At 43.0% G+C, this 15,531-nt stretch overlaps 1 protein-coding gene across 5 annotated transcripts; it reads left to right on the forward strand.

Annotated features, from left to right (window-relative positions):
- Positions 1–789: 789 nt before the first annotated feature.
- On the forward strand, positions 790–15,482 carry LOC117187805. 5 transcript variants are annotated; one of them, XR_004472510.1, is made up of 4 exons: positions 816–954; positions 1,485–1,986; positions 2,042–2,133; positions 2,205–2,441. XR_004472510.1 is itself a non-coding variant. In XM_033391087.1 (3 exons), the coding sequence occupies exons 1-2, from the start codon at positions 933–935 to the stop codon at positions 14,155–14,157; spliced, it is 147 nt and encodes a 48-aa protein (XP_033246978.1). In that variant the 5' UTR covers positions 790–932; the 3' UTR covers positions 14,158–14,419; positions 15,174–15,482. The 5 variants fall into 5 exon arrangements, 3 of the variants coding, with proteins under 3 accessions (XP_033246978.1, XP_033246693.1, XP_033247288.1); XM_033391087.1 differs by lacking the exons at positions 1,485–1,986; positions 2,042–2,133; positions 2,205–2,441 and adding exons at positions 14,033–14,419; positions 15,174–15,482 and having other exon boundaries at positions 790–954; XM_033390802.1 differs by lacking the exons at positions 1,485–1,986; positions 2,042–2,133; positions 2,205–2,441 and adding exons at positions 14,033–14,242; positions 15,174–15,482 and having other exon boundaries at positions 791–954.
- Positions 15,483–15,531: the final 49 nt, after the last annotated feature.

Raw genomic sequence — 15,531 nt, forward strand, 5'->3', positions numbered from 1 at the left:
GATTCGTACCGGTAATAGTTTCGAGAGTTTTCACTAGTTTACGAAACTTATTGTTGTATTGTTCACTGGATCCTTCTTTAGAGGAATATAATTACACGATTGAGAACTGCCTTCATTGAGAATAAATGTTCAACTGAATCTTGAATCTGTAAATGAATCTGTATAAAGCCTATTGGTGATCGCGGCAGAGGAAAGTCGCCAGCGTTGGACGGCAGAGGAGTCGGCCGCAGGAGTTGGGGGACAGCATTAGGTCAGCAGCGGTGGTCGGGGGTGGGGACAGAGAACAGCAAAGTCAGCATTGTCGCAGTCGCGACGTCAAAGAAGGGGTGGGGGTCGGGGCCGGAGGACGGCTTCGACGGTTCTCGGGAAAATGCTGGTCGAATTGGATCCAGCGGTACTTGAGAAATACTTTGCTTCGGTAATTTTGTTTGTACTGGAAATGGAAATATGATACAAACATGATATGTACATTCGGTGTTCTTTGAAAGTGAGACACAAACGGATGAATAAACTGAAGAATGTTTATTTTTTTTGTTTGGTTTTGGTTTTAGAGCATTGAACTCTTCGAACAGGCCACTCTTGAAACAGACCATAGGCTTAACTTATAAGTTATAGCTCTCAATTAGCCGTTAATTTAAATGTGGCATTTGTACATATTTGAAAGTTCAATATTTTGATGGTGCGGGCTTTCCAACATTTAAAGCTTTCCAACACTATTTCCAGCGACTTTTCAGAGATGTAATCGCTGTAATCCCTACCTGTCAAAGTAGTAGGCCGGCAGTTTCCATCATATATAATATTATAGTTCGTATTTATTGTTCCCCAAATCATCACCATAGTTTCAAATCAGCGATATTTTTTCCAAATTCTGCCCAAGTTATAATCAGTATATTTCGAAGAAAAGTGTAAGCCCAATTGTGAAGCATTCGTGGATGAATTTTATTTACTTCAAAGGTAAGTATGCTCTAGCATTTGCTGCACTATGAGCACAAAATAGTCCTTTAAACTAAAGTTAAAAAATAGCACCATATAGCCATTGTTTCGATACGAGCAATCATCTTTTCAACCCATCTTTTGAATTTGAATTTTAAACAAGGATTTTAGTGGTATAATATTGTAATCTACTCATTGAGGCCTACAACCTACTTTTGGACACGTGCAAAGTACGCTCAAAAGTCGTCATCATTTATTTTTACCATTTCGGGAAATTAAGCCAGATGATGATCAGACTCTTAAGCACTTTCGAAACGAGGCTGCAGCAGCCATTTATGCCGAATATTTTCAATTTTCAATGCTTTGAAAAATCCCCTCCATCTAGTATGCTATGACAACCCTGCTGTCAGCTGGTTTGAGCACAGGCAACCCATAAATTCACAACGCTTTCGACTTCCATAGAACATACAACGTTTGAGAAATACACAAAACAAATTAAATTAATCACAACATTACTATTCAAATACACAAATTTCTTCTGTATTCACAAGTTTTGGTCAAAAGAAAAATTAGAATTCCTGAACGCCATGTGTAGCATCCGTCAACTGTCTGAAAAGGAGCGTTCGCTCGTTGATTCATGGCTGGAGAGTGAGGGCGTCGTGTTGAACTCGCGCTCGCGTCGCGATACATACTCCGATGTGCGCCCCGTTGCAGAGATCCTGAAGAAGATCTACCCCGAAATAGAGCTCGAATGCTATCCCACTGTCAGCAGCTTCGATCGTCGCCTCCAGAACTGGCAAATCTTCGCGTTTCGGGTGCTCCTGAAGATGGGTCTGCGGCTCCACAATCATGATCTCAAACAGCTGGCCGAAGGCAAGCCAGGGGCCGTCGACTGGGTGCTCTTCAATGCGTTTGCCCAGGCCGAAAGTTTTCCCAAAATACGGAGCTGTTCCAGGGCCCGTTCCGTGGATGGTGTTTCCACGCGCCAGACCACGAAAAAGTGGAACCATATTTAAATGTATGCTGATCCTTGCCGAAAGCGGCGGGCGTTGAGTATGTATTTTGTTAAAATTCAGGAAAATCCTGATCCCTTCTCTCCCTTCAAAAGGTAGATGAAGAGTAGCGCAGAAATTGCCCTTTATTATCTTGGGCTATCTATAAGAATGGCCTATCGCCCTATCATCGCCATACAAATTTCAGGTGGGTGGAATTCCTTTAGAAAAACGGAGAACGGCAGACCTCCAAGTTTAACGTAACCGTTCCCGCCACAGTTCAAAGATGATTGCTGGAGATCCAAGAAGACAGTTTCCCGCCGGATGCGACTCGATTGGGGATATCATCTACGTGGAACCCGGCCAATGGCACGAGCCTCTGGATGTCCGGGCTACAGTCGAGCTCCATGGATTAGTTTATTTTAGTAGTACACAGATCACAGATATTTTCATAGCTTGTTCAAAAAGGAAAACACAACCTCTTCTGAATATGGATACATTTACTTTTCAACACAATCTTCTTGTAGAGCAATGCACTTGTGCGCTTTGGGTGGTAGTGGGGTCCGAACCGAGCGTTGGATCTGAAAATCGGGGATCTTGCACTGATTCTTCCTCGCTTGTTAGGAAGATTTGCGTTAGGTATTAATCCAATCCTCTAGTACCTCTAGTAGATCTAGAGGATCTCCAATTCTTATCCAACGTCACAGTGGATTCTGCGGTGTGCCCGTGGCTATGGTCTGCGAAGCGGTTCAGCGCCACCAAGGAGTTGGCCTTGGCAGTGATTCGGGTAGGCGCATGATCTCGTTGCCAGTCGATTGCTCCTGGTGCGCGAGGCAGTTTCTTTAGTTCGTGAGAACACCTTCCAGTTTTGAGTTTTGGAAGGTGCGTTCACAATCAACTCCGATACTGACCAATACAAATTATTCAAAGCTATTTTCTGTATTTTTTGTGGTATTCCTACTGAAATCCTGTAAGGATGTGTCACATAACTTCGACCGTTAAAAGAATGTTTGAACTACACTTGCGTCATCTGTGGGATTCAAAGGAACACTACTGTTATAAACTCCCCCTAGATCGAACAGTGCTGCCAGATAAGCACAATTCATTTATATTTTTATATCAATAAGTTTCCTTAATTAAGGGGTCCTTAAGGTTTCCTTAATTCGGTTTTTTTTAATCACGGAATATACATAAGTCAATATAGATTCTAAGGATATCCAATTAACGTTGAATCGTTAAAAGAATATTTTAATTCCGCTGGCGTCATTTATGGAAACAAGAGAGAAAAAAGCTTTTATAGGCGCCCCCTAGACCGGACAGTGCTGCCACACTAACAGAATTGTCACATTGCCGCTTATCTACTTCATTTCTACTTATAAAAATGGTATTATTTAATTCTACGAGTCACAACAGAATTTGGCTATAATATTGTTATTTTCAAAACAAAGATATGTATCCAAGAAATTCGTTCCGCTTGTCGCACAAAAATATCGATGTGGTGCCGATCAGAAACGGTGAGGTGAGGTACTTTGAAGCCTTTTAATGTTGCTGGGCCATTTTGCCGTGCTGTCCATACCTTTTTTACCTCGCCAGCAACGAAGTCCTCCAGCAACATGTAAGCGAGAGCGGTCACACTGCCAGAAGAAACGGCAAATGGTCTCACAAATTGTTCTCTGCCTGTCAGCTGTTCGTGAACCAAATTAATAATAATAATAATTATAATGTCGACAAGTGGGTATTGAATAATTTAAGCTCAGCCTTAGGTGCAAGATATCGTGGTCTTTTTTTAAGCAGAGATAAGAGCTCGGATGGTACTCTTAAGAGCCCATTTACGGTATATTTTAAAAACAAGGCGGCATATTTCAGTATATTCCAGAAGTTCAGACGCTAAATGGGCTAAAAAGGTATGGACAACAGGCAAGACTCCCGTAAGTTTTTTTTTGTTTGACCTTTTTCGCCAAAACCATTTTTCAGACAAAGTCCAATAAAAGCAAGTATTTAGAATAGGCCAGTCAAGTAGAAAATTTATACATTAATGGGATAAAATTATGTGGGCATGGCTTAATGTGCTATATAGCTGAGAATATTCTACGGAAGATCAAAAACAAGGAATATGTAAAATATAACTTGAATTCGTCAGTATATGAACGGTATATTTTTAAAATGAGACGGAATATTTTGGTATTTATTTGAATCGGGTAGAATCTGTAATTACCGGTTCACAACAATGAGTCCCATTCCATGCACACATACCCTGGGGGAAATGGATGTTATAGAATTGTGAATATGTTTGTCATCCCAGGCAAAAACAATTAATTTTCAATATATTTTAATATTATTCAATATTATTTCATATTATTTTCAATATTTCAACGATATTTTAAAGCTTATTGTCTTCTTGCAGAGACCAAGAATAGGTATCAGGATCGAGATATATATACAAAACACTCATGATATACATGAATATGTCTAAAAAATGTCAATTTAAGAAAAGGTCTTTATTAGTTACGTTTTAGCTTCATATCAATTTATACACTCAAATAAAATTAACAAAATAGGGTATACAAAGGCCTATACTACGGCTTACACGCAATATAGCGACTCTTTTTTTGTTGAACTTTTTCGTTCAAACCTTTTTTTACAATAAATACAATAAAAGCAAGGATTAAAAACTATCCAATCTTGTAGAAAATTTATTCATTCAATGGGATAAAACTATGTGGGCATTACTGAAAGATTTAGTTTGTCAGCATTATTCAATGGAATATCAAAATTGAGCAATTTCCTTTTTCGTTTGTTTTGATTGACCCATTTGGCTACTTGTTTTTTGTTTGACTTATTTCGCTAAGACCTCTTTTTACGCAAAATGCAATAAAAGCAAGTATTAAGAATACACTAGTTAAATAGAAAATTTATTCATCAACCGTATAAAATTATGATGGCATGGCTAAATGTTCTATATGGCTAGTAATATTCGACGGAATATCAAAAACGAGGAATATGTATACTAACTTCGTCAGTATATTTACGGTATATTTTGAAAACGAGATGGTATCGACATATATATTTCTGAGGGTCGGACGGTATATTTTATCGAAAAGTCCGCGGCCACACTGGTTGTCGGTTTAGCGCTGTCGAAGGAAGGTTGTGTCGAAATTTTTTTTATCAGAATACTCGACTTGTGTGTCGCACGCACAATTTGCAAAACAGTCAAATCTACGAGTTCAGTGCAGCTGTAGTGCACGTGTGCCTGTGTGTTTGTGTTCAAGTGTGAGTGAGTGAAGACTGTGCAGATCTGAAACGGTGGTTCTCGCGGAGAGGAGGCGGAGAAAGAGTAGGAGCACAACAAAATACAACAAGTGCAAACAACGCGCGGACATCTTCGGACACGAAACAACAAGAACCACAACAACAACGGGTACCGTTGGCGGTAGAGTGTTAGAGTGTGGTGGATTCCGGCGGCGGCGACGACGTGGGAACAGGGGCAGCAGGCACGTTGTTGTTGCTAGAACATTGATAGCGAAATGATTAATGAATAAAGCGCGGCACACAGCCCAACGGCATATCGAGTAAATATATTGTACATTTAATACTAATGAAAACTATTTCACCCGCCCTCCCCCTCCCACCGTCACCCCTCTATAAAGTTATATATTTTAGGCGACGTTTCTGCTTGGGTTCGCCAAAGAGGCAGTGGAATGGTAAAGGGAGAAGAACTAGCGTTGGTCTTTCGGTTCGTTCTCTTCTGCCATTTCCATTTGCCATTCCTGCTGCTGGTGCTGTTGCTGCTGCTGCGGTTTTTTGTCGCTTCGCTTTTGGCCGCCTGCAGGCCGCATAATGAGAGTGCTTCAATTTCAATGCATTTCGCTCTCGCGCGCGCTCTTGCTGGCTTTTTGTTGTTGTTGGTGTTGTTGTTGGTGTGTTTTGTTCCTCTGGCAGGCGGCAGTCAAATGCATGTGCATGAGAATTTCCAGCTGTGTCGCCGAGGAGTGTCTCCTCTCCATGTTCGTCCGTGTGTTTGGAAGGGAGTCTGCGATTTGGAATTGTGGGCCTGGCAGGAAGGGGGAGCTTCATTTGTTCGTCCTTTCGCCCCCCCCCCCCCCCCCACACACACACAGCCTCCCCCGGCAGTCCTTGGGCTACATTTTCGTTTTATTTTGTCAAAGTTTGTTGCACTTTTCGCATCCTGTCAACCCAGCCCACCCCACAGCATTTCCTCCCCCTCGCACATAGTACACCCATTCTGTATTTCGTTTCCTCTCCTTTAACCGCTCCGCCCCCGTCCCTGTCACCCTCCCCCTCCCAGCAGCAACAATTAGTCGCAGCTGAGAAAGAAGGGCACCAAGGCAGAGCAGAGCAGCGCAACGCAGCGACGCTGGCGGCAGACAAAAGCCGCCTTGCCATCTTGCAGTCCCTTTCCTCTCTCCTATCTTCCTATCTAGCGCTAGCGCTGTCTCTGTCTTAACTTTTGATACCCTCTCAGCGGTTATGATGGTTCTTGCCACGTCTGTTAAATAAACTTATGTACGTGGGTCCCCTAGGAATGATAGGGTATTAAATGGTGCGACCCCTTCCTCCTGACTGCTGGTCTTCCCTTCTTATTTATGTACACATTCCACTTGGCACTTGTTATATTTATACGCTCCGAACACTTGCACATGCCACACCTCCCTCGCCCCCCCGCTCGCCCCCTGGCGCACTCTCTCTTTGGGATGTGGGATGTGGGATGTGTGGCATCATCAGTATGCCAGTTGTCACTTCATCGTTTTAAATGCGCTTCATGGTTTTCAATTTCGGAAAACAAGTGGCCCAAAAGAGCTGCAGAAGTGCCCATATTACATGCCACAGCAGCAGCAGAGAAGACGTTGAGGCCCCCCTGCTGCAACTCCCGCCCCCCTCCCCGACTGCAGGCAAATGAAATTAGTCTCCCCAACAACTGAGAAAGAGAATAAGGAAGACAGGGAAGGATGGTGAGCAGCAGTTGGATATAAAACTCAATAAAATTCCACTAAATGCAAATTTCGAATGCATCCATTCGAACTCATACAGCCACCATCTCCCCTTTCCCCCCCAAACCCTTCCTGCCACGTCAACAACTCGAAATTACAAAAACAAAAAAAAAAGAAAAGAAAAGAAAAAAGAATAACGCCAATCCGAAAGTTCCGGCCAAGTCTTTGAGACGGTGTAAAATCATTATTCGTCACGCTTATTCGTCCGCCTGGTACTGCTTGTGGGACGCGTCGCGGCCAAGGGCGTAAACGTGTTCTCCGAGAGAGAGAGCAAAAGAGAGAGAGAGACAGAGAGAGGGAGATCGCTTTTGAATATGAGAAAGTCTTCAAAATACAGGTAGAAATGCGAATGCAACGCCACTACCGGAAAAAATGCGAGAAAACAAAACTCTTTAGAGGTTGGAAAATTCCAGACTTCCCCGATCTACAATGTATCCATAGATCAAATGGATAGATACTTCAGCTAAGAGTTTCTCTCTCTCTTGACCACAAACTTTGACCTACCTGTTGATTTGTGGAGCAAATCATTTCCATCCTGTCCCGCACTCAGCCAATTAACGGTATTTCGGAGCATGGGATACAAAAAAAACCAAAATTAATTGTGGATTGTTGAAAATATTACGCATTTATCATCGTTCCACTCGTATAAACGTGGCTATCAGCATTTTTCATCATTCACTCAAATTGCGGCCCATTACGGGGGCCGGAAAAGAATATAAAATAAAATGAAATTAATATCCAAAATTAAGGGGAATACTTACGAGAATATGTATATGCAAATCGCAGACACGCTACGTTGACTGTTTGTTCTACCAACAAAAAGAGAACAATGAAACCAAAAAAAAAAAAAAAAAACCAGAAAGTGAGAACCATTTTGATGGCCTCCAAAAGACCAACCCCCCCATCGTCGCCCCCTCTCCCCAAGCAATTGCACAAATTGCCCAAAAGCCAGAGAGAGAGAGAGAGGCAGACTGACGTTAAGGAAACGCGAAGGAAATGCAAAGGAAACTCCTTGGCTCCATTAAAAGTTGGCCCATTTGACATCGGTTTCATCGTTCTTCTCACCATGCCACTCCCCCTTCCCCCCCGCTGGCCAAAAGGGGAAGTTTTAATGGCCTTTCCTTGAGTCCGTCCAGTCGTGGCTCGAAATTCTGTCTTTTGGGACACGTAAGCGCTCTCTCTCTCTCTTCTGTACAAAGAGAGCGAGTGACTTAAAATTGCCAATCAAATGAAACACAACAAAAAAAACACACACAAACACACAGAAAAAGTGCAAAAATTTAGCACGCTTATCAATTTATGACATTCGCCCTGTAGGGCCCCCCACCCCCGCTTGACGCCCCCCACAGGCACCGCCGCCTCTTCATCAGCAGAAACTTTGTTGCCAATTTGCATACAATGCAGTTTTTGCAGTTAACATTTTCCACTTGACAGTTTGTTACATTTTTTGCATCTTGTTTTGAATATTTATTTGTATTTTTTATAGTCCCCCACACGACGTACGGTACTTCGTAGGGCACATAGATAAAGGGGTATACTTTTTATGGACTCTTAGAGCCGCACATTTAAATATATGCAATTTTGTAAATATAATTTGAAACATTGTAGTGCCAGCTGCAGGAGGGCTATCTATACCACAAATACTTCTAGTATATCTAGATAAACTGCCTGTTTATTGGTTTAATCATTGGAATATATTCCAAGTAATTCCCAGTCCCTGGGTATCCCCACAGTCGCAAGATGTGCGTGCGAGTGCCCCACACGGAGTGTCCCGTCTTCGACACACATTTAGTTTTGTTGCAAAGTCTGTTGCACAATTTCAAAGTCAATTCATTCATTCGATTGTTTTTTCTGTGTGTGTGTTTTCGGTTTCAACTTTTGATGCCCGGCGCGGCGCTGCTCGGCTTTCAATCGATTCCACATCCAAAAGCAAACAAACGGCGCTCTCTCTATCTCTCTCTCTGTCTATCTTTCTGTCACTTTTGTTGCTTTAATCGCGCAATATTTTAGGTTCAATGACTTGAGGCATTTGTTTTGTATCGTTTCTTTTGCTGCTCTCGTGGGGGGGGTGTTAATTACTTCTTCGTTTTGTTGTTCTTGTTTTAATTGTCACTTTTTTTTTTATCGGGGCAGATCGAACGCATGGCCACGACCTCCCAAAAGAGGGGAGGAATCGCTGATGGCACACTGACAGACACAAGCTGGCTGATACATAACTATTTTGATTGGTCCGCGAAGCGTGCGTGTCGTCGGTAATAGGCAGCTTTTAAGCTTTTTTTTGTTGGCCCTAATGACACTATAAGCCATGCCCTGGCCTGCCCGTTGGAGTACGTAATGACAGAACACAGACAGGAGGGAGCTCTGTCACTCTTGGAGCTTCTTTATGGACAAAAAGGATCGATGCAATCAAATATATGTAGAACACAAAGCTTCTATACCCTTTTTCGTTAAATATTAATGGGAAATGTCACATCTACTCGATTGTATCTATGCCAAAGCGAAGTTCAATGTACCTGTCCGATTCCGATTCCACAGCTGCACAAAGTCTTCTTCCCGTCTCTGTTTCGTATTCATACAATACTCGTATTTATTTATACAGCAGTTGACATAACACAAATTGAATTATAACATTTCTTTCCTGCTTCTCTTTGCCGTATTTTTCCTGTTTGGCTGGCTGCTGCAGCAACATTCCGTGTATAACGCGATCAGACGTTAAGTTTTAATTAACACTTTTTGTGCCACACTTCTACGGCAACACCCCACCCGATCTCTGCCGGATAGATGGGAGGATAAATGGGGTGTCTAACGGTGCCCTGAAGAGGGTATTAGTATATGCTGGCAGTGCAGCGTGTGTGGGGGGGGAAAGCCCTCGTAAGCCCAGCCCCTGGCTTCACTCTTAGTATGGCTTTTCCCACGTTGAGTAGTTAATGTATGAGCATCATCCCGATAGAGGAGGGCATTAAGTAATCAGTGGGATATGGGATATATACCATATAGGGATTGCATAAAAGATATATTTGATGCTCGACTCTACACTCACAAGCGGAATGTCCGAAGAGAGTGCCCGATTACAGCAACAACATACATGTCGTGTGCATGACGCGACACATTCGAGGCTCGGCTCTCGAGTTTGTTTGGTGCCCCGCCGCTGCAGAGGAATCGAGCACATTTGTAGGGTATTCTTTGATTCATTGGAATGTTGTGGCATTTCCTTCTCTCCTCTGTTTTTCATCATCCAGCGTCGCGTTGCGCTTCAGTGTGCAAATATGCTGGGGGGGATATTCGCTTCATTGCATCCGCTGCCCCAGCGTTACGTGGCGTTGCGTTACGTTGCATTGCGTTGCGTCGCATTGTTCCGGCAAGGGCAAATCCCAAATCCCTGTCACTGGGCCCCCGTCGTGGGTTTAGATAACGCCCTGGAACAGCTGCCTCCCTACCCTCCCCCTCCTCCTCCACCCTCTACTGCTGCTGCTGCATGTTGTCTGAAGTAATTTATAATATCATGACGTGACGTGCCTCGTGCTCGTGCCGCTGCCTTCTGCCTTCTGCTTTTGCCTGATAAATGAGGCGAATGTCGCCGTGGAGTCAGTTGGCTAAATAATAAACTCTCTGCGAGGCATGCGGGCCATGGCGTTTCAGCCACGTTTTGAGTTGAAAAATAGAATGACTATAGCTATGGCTATGGCTATGGCCTTCCCTTCCCCACTTGTCACTCTCTCTCTCTCGCACTCTTTCTTACCCTCTCACTCTGCTTAAGCTTCACGGATTTTGTTTTTGTTTTTGTTTTTGCGCGCTTTAGTTTTTAGAATTTTCCATCAAATCATCAACACTTCCTGCAAAAAGCGTGGCTCAACATTATTTATGCAGATTTGTCTCTTTTATTTTTTCGCCCACCACTCGTTGTCTCTCTCTCTCTCGCTCTCAGGCGAATGATGTGGCAGACAATGAGACATGGGAGACATGAGACGCATGGAGGCGCAACAAGCGTGTGAACTAGCGCCAGGCTATTTGAACTAAGTGCCACAGTGGGACTGCAGTCGATGGAAAATGCCCAAAATATTAGCTAAATTTTGCTTTAAAAGAACTTCCAGTGAATATTGAGCACAGATGAAAGGTTTTGTGCACCCTATGCAGTCGAGGCACCCCCGTAAGACGTTTCATATGATATATCAAAGGGAAATTTCAAGCTTTCCACGATTTTTAAAGATCCTTCAATCCCCTTGAAAGACTTTATTGCTTTAGTGGCTCCAATAGATGCATTTCTTCTGCTCCTGGAGCCACCATTTCCGAGCCACTGTGCGGCTGTGTGGAGCCAAGTGGAGTGGCCAAAAACAAAATGCCATTAAGCTTAAGTTGAGCCCAACACGAAAGAACAAAATCAGCTGAGAACCGAGAGAACTGTTTGTGGAAAAAGGCACATAAAAACCAAAGAGAAAAACCAAACAACCATTCCCTGCACATACCACATACTCCTAGTGTTATAATAAAAAGCAAAGTCCCATCAAATAAAGTAGGGAAAAACTCTTCGCTTCGCTCATATGCATAAGCAATTTAATGTGACCGTCTGGCTGGCTGGAATGTTGGTTGGATGTTGAATGGATGTTGGGATCCAGAGCTGAGAGCTCTCTTGTTTGGCAATACAATAAAATTTACACGCTTATTAATTTTTACAAGACTTTAACCGACACTTTGGCTCCCACAGCCGAACGACAAGAAACAACAACAACAAAAACAGCTGACGGGAGGAAAAGTAGAGCAATGTGTGCGTGTGTGTGTGTGTGTGTGTTTACCCTTTTGCCAGCAAACACACAATCCACATACACATACACACACACACACTCCTCCTCCTCCGGGTAGCACCTCTTCAAACAAAAAATTCAACTTGCTTTTCGGTATTTTTCCCTATTTGAACGAGTGCTCGGTGGGTGGGAGTAGTGAATAGGGGGGGGGGGGGTAGTGGGTGGAAAGGGGGTTGCTCTAGTAACTCGCAAAATAAAAACAAAAAACTTCCGACTGCTGGGCCCTTCTGGGTAAATATATAAGCCACATTTTGGCATGCAAAATATGGCCAAAAGGAATTTTTATTTTTTGTTAATATCAAAACTTTTCGACACACGAAAGCTCACAAGTGAGAAGAGAAGAAAGTCAAAAAGGGAAAATGGGAAACTGGGAAGCGGAAGGGCAAAGAACCAAAGAGAAACGGAAGCAAACCCTTGAGGGGGTTCGCTGTCATATGTGGAAAGCACATTTTTGCATTCCCAGACACACACACACTCCCCCCCCCGGCCAAAACAACTCCTTGGAATGACCAACAAGTTGGCACGGATCAGAAGCCAGGAAGCACGGAGACAACAGACAGACAGAGAGGCGCTCAGACATGCACACACACACACGACGAGGCAATGGGAATGTTGTGTGTCGCGGCCTGCGTGGTTCGACATGAAGATACCCCTCAGCGGTGGCCAGATGATGCACTCAGAGAAAAAGGGTTAACCCTGTTTCAATTAAATCTGTATTTAAGTAAAACCATAGTGAAAATAAATAGAAAATCTTCATTCCAAATGTGTAAATATGAAGGATATTTGAATTAAGTATTTTCCTAAGCCCGTCATCCCGGTATTTACAATTTTCTGATTTTGGGTGAGGTCGTCGAGGCCTAATATACCCCACTGCAAATCCCAGCACCTTCGGGGGCATAAAAACGGAATGTTTAATTGAGAATAAAAGGAGTGCCACCTACCCTCTCCCCCACGTACGTCTACGAGTGCACAATACGGTGTATGCTTGGTCCTACAGGGCCAAAGGTGAATCATTCGAGAGATGAAAGGAGTGGAGAGCCGACCGCAGATGACGACAAATTGCAAGCTTTCTTTGGAAAGTTTCTAGTGTCCGGAACAGAGTTTTGGGGTTAAGAAAATTGCATGCGAGCAATGGAAAACACACCCAAAAAAAAAAAAAAAAACTCATGAGAGAGATGATTTGTGGAAAGTTTTTCATTCTGTGGCTGTTTTGGGGGGAACAGGCGAAACGGTTTCTTTGTCGGCAAATCATCCGAAATTCGTTGCAGAAGACCCGGCCTTCTGAATGAATGAATGCCAAATTAAATAAGTTCGGGGTGTGGGGGGGCGGAGTGGAAAAACTTTTCCTCCAGTGTAATTACCGCTTCTAAATACGGAAATTGTGTGAGGCTAACGGAAGGGGAGGAGCAGCAGTTCAAATAGTTCTCAGGCATCCAGGTATCGTTTCTGTATCTAATTTGATTTCTCGGGCAAGTGCTGTGGTCACTTTTCCATGGACTGAACGATGTGTTCTATCAAAAGCTGGCAAAGATACTCTTTGATGGGGGCTTCCCTTAAATAAGGAACTCTTTTCCTCTGCCACTCCTGCCACTCCTGCCTCCCTCTCTCTCTCTGTCTCGCTCTCTTCTGATGCTGTAACTGGGAAAGTTCTGTATTTAAGGGAATTATGCTTGAGAATCTGACACGTCGGCCGCACTCTCGAGAGTTGCCAGGGACTTGGCGGTTGGCAGTTGTGAAGTGCTGCTGCCACAGCCAGCGCTCCTCAAGAGGAGGCACGAGGAGCCCCCGTGACGAATGTCCCCTCAGAAAATGTACGAGATGCACTCGACAAGGTACAGTCGAGCTTCCCAACGGATTGCCGAGGATTCCGGACTGGCAAAGACGTATTTTGCATGAAATATTTTACATCCCATGTTGAATGGTCTCTGCTTTCTGTTTGTATGCGTTTACTTATGGCAACTTTTGTGCAAAGCCCATCTGCTGGCAGTCTCCACTGTGCTGGCACTGCATGTGCGACCCAGGCCAGTTAGACCTGTGGAAACAGCTGGTAGATGTCTAGTGTCTGAGCAGCTTATGCTCCCGTCCCCAGGAGTCACGTTCCCAGTAGTAGATTTCTAATCAAATATAGTAACACAAATGACAAAAAAACAAAACAAAAAGGAAGGAAAAGGAAGAGTAATGTGCGGCTGTTTACGCTTTTTACGCTTCTGTTTGCTGGCATCTCATTCCCCCGTCTGTTAGCCGCTCTGTCTAGTGTTTTGGGATTACTAATAATTAATGTTCGATCGTCTGTTTGCAGGTATGACGGAGGAAATAACCGAAAATTTGAGCTATTACCTGTACATATCGCTGACACTGGTCCCAGTCTATTTGGCCTTTCGGCTCATCAAGACCCTCGGCTGGCAGCTCTTTGTCAACAACTGAGCAAACACAGGACAGCGCTCGGTCCCCACTCCAACCAGGGTGATGCATCTACTGCCGCATCCAGGGGACACAGAAAAAGGCAAAGGTGCGTAGTCACTCGAGGTTTCCACACAGATGCAGTCCGGTGTTCGGTGGTGCCGGTAGTCGAGCGTTGAATAGTTTCGAGTGCAGCAGCAGCACCCAAAGGGTCTCGGACGGCGACCAACAAATATACAGGGTCGAGGATTAGGCAATCAGGAGATTGGCAACTGAATTTCAATTGGTAGGTGCATCGAGGAGATGGGCAAAATGCCCAAGTGCACGTCCTTTGTACAGGAAGCTTTGCATATTTTGAAACTATAAATAAATAAAAAAATAAATAATTAAAAAAGTTAAACGCGTTTCATAAAAAAATTAAATAAAATATAAAATATGAATACAAATTTATTAAATAATTAAAAAAAAATTAAATAAATAAATTAATAATTTAAAAAAAATAGTGTATTTAAAAAGGATAATAAATATACAAAAAAAATTAATAAATTAAAAAAATACTAATAAATAAAAAAAAATACTAATAAATTTAAAAAATTAATACATTTAAAATATAAAAATTAATTTAAACAATAAATAACAATACAAATTAATAAATTAATTACATATTCAAAATCCTTAAGAACGATACAATTTGCGTCTCCTTAAGTTATTAAAATTTAGGCCATAGCTAAGCCAAGCAAAACGCCTCAAAAACACGCAACCTACAGTAGTGTTTCATCGGTTTCCTTATCGCGTCTTCGCATCGTATCTTAAGGCCACCAAAACAGTCTAGCCGATCGTTTCTCATGGTGTTGGACAGCCCTTTCCACCTGTGGCATACATGCATAAATCCCCAAGAACACCATATACCCGCATTGTTCGTCACGATTATAGGGTGTGTTTGGGGTTTATAACAAGTTGCAAGCACACAATAATCTTTTTCCACTTAAAAACTATTTAAATATGCATATTTTTTTGTCTTTTTTGTGTGTTTTTTGCAGTTGAAATACAACAAAATAAATTATAGCAAATGCAATAAAGAAAAGTGGAGGCGGAAGCAGAAAAGAACCCAGAGGTGGAGCGAGAGTAAAGGAGAGCGATAAACAACAGGAGGCCAGCTGCTGGGATTTGTTTGGCCAAGAAGCAGGCGCTGCTTTGGCCAAAAGAAGCAAACAAAAGGCGAGGCAATGCCAAGCAATCAACGTCATAAACAGGAGCAGAAGCAGAACCAGCATAAGGAGGGGCAGGACTACAGTGGCCGCCGTAGACGCAGTCATTGCGGTGGCATAACCGAGGAGCAGCAACAACAACAACAAGAGCAGCAGCAACTGGAGAAACGCAGTCAGCATCAAAACCAGA

The sequence above is a fragment of the Drosophila miranda genome, chromosome XL (assembly GCF_003369915.1).
Source record: "Drosophila miranda strain MSH22 chromosome XL, D.miranda_PacBio2.1, whole genome shotgun sequence".
NCBI classification, from domain to species: Eukaryota; Metazoa; Arthropoda; class Insecta; order Diptera; family Drosophilidae; genus Drosophila; species Drosophila miranda.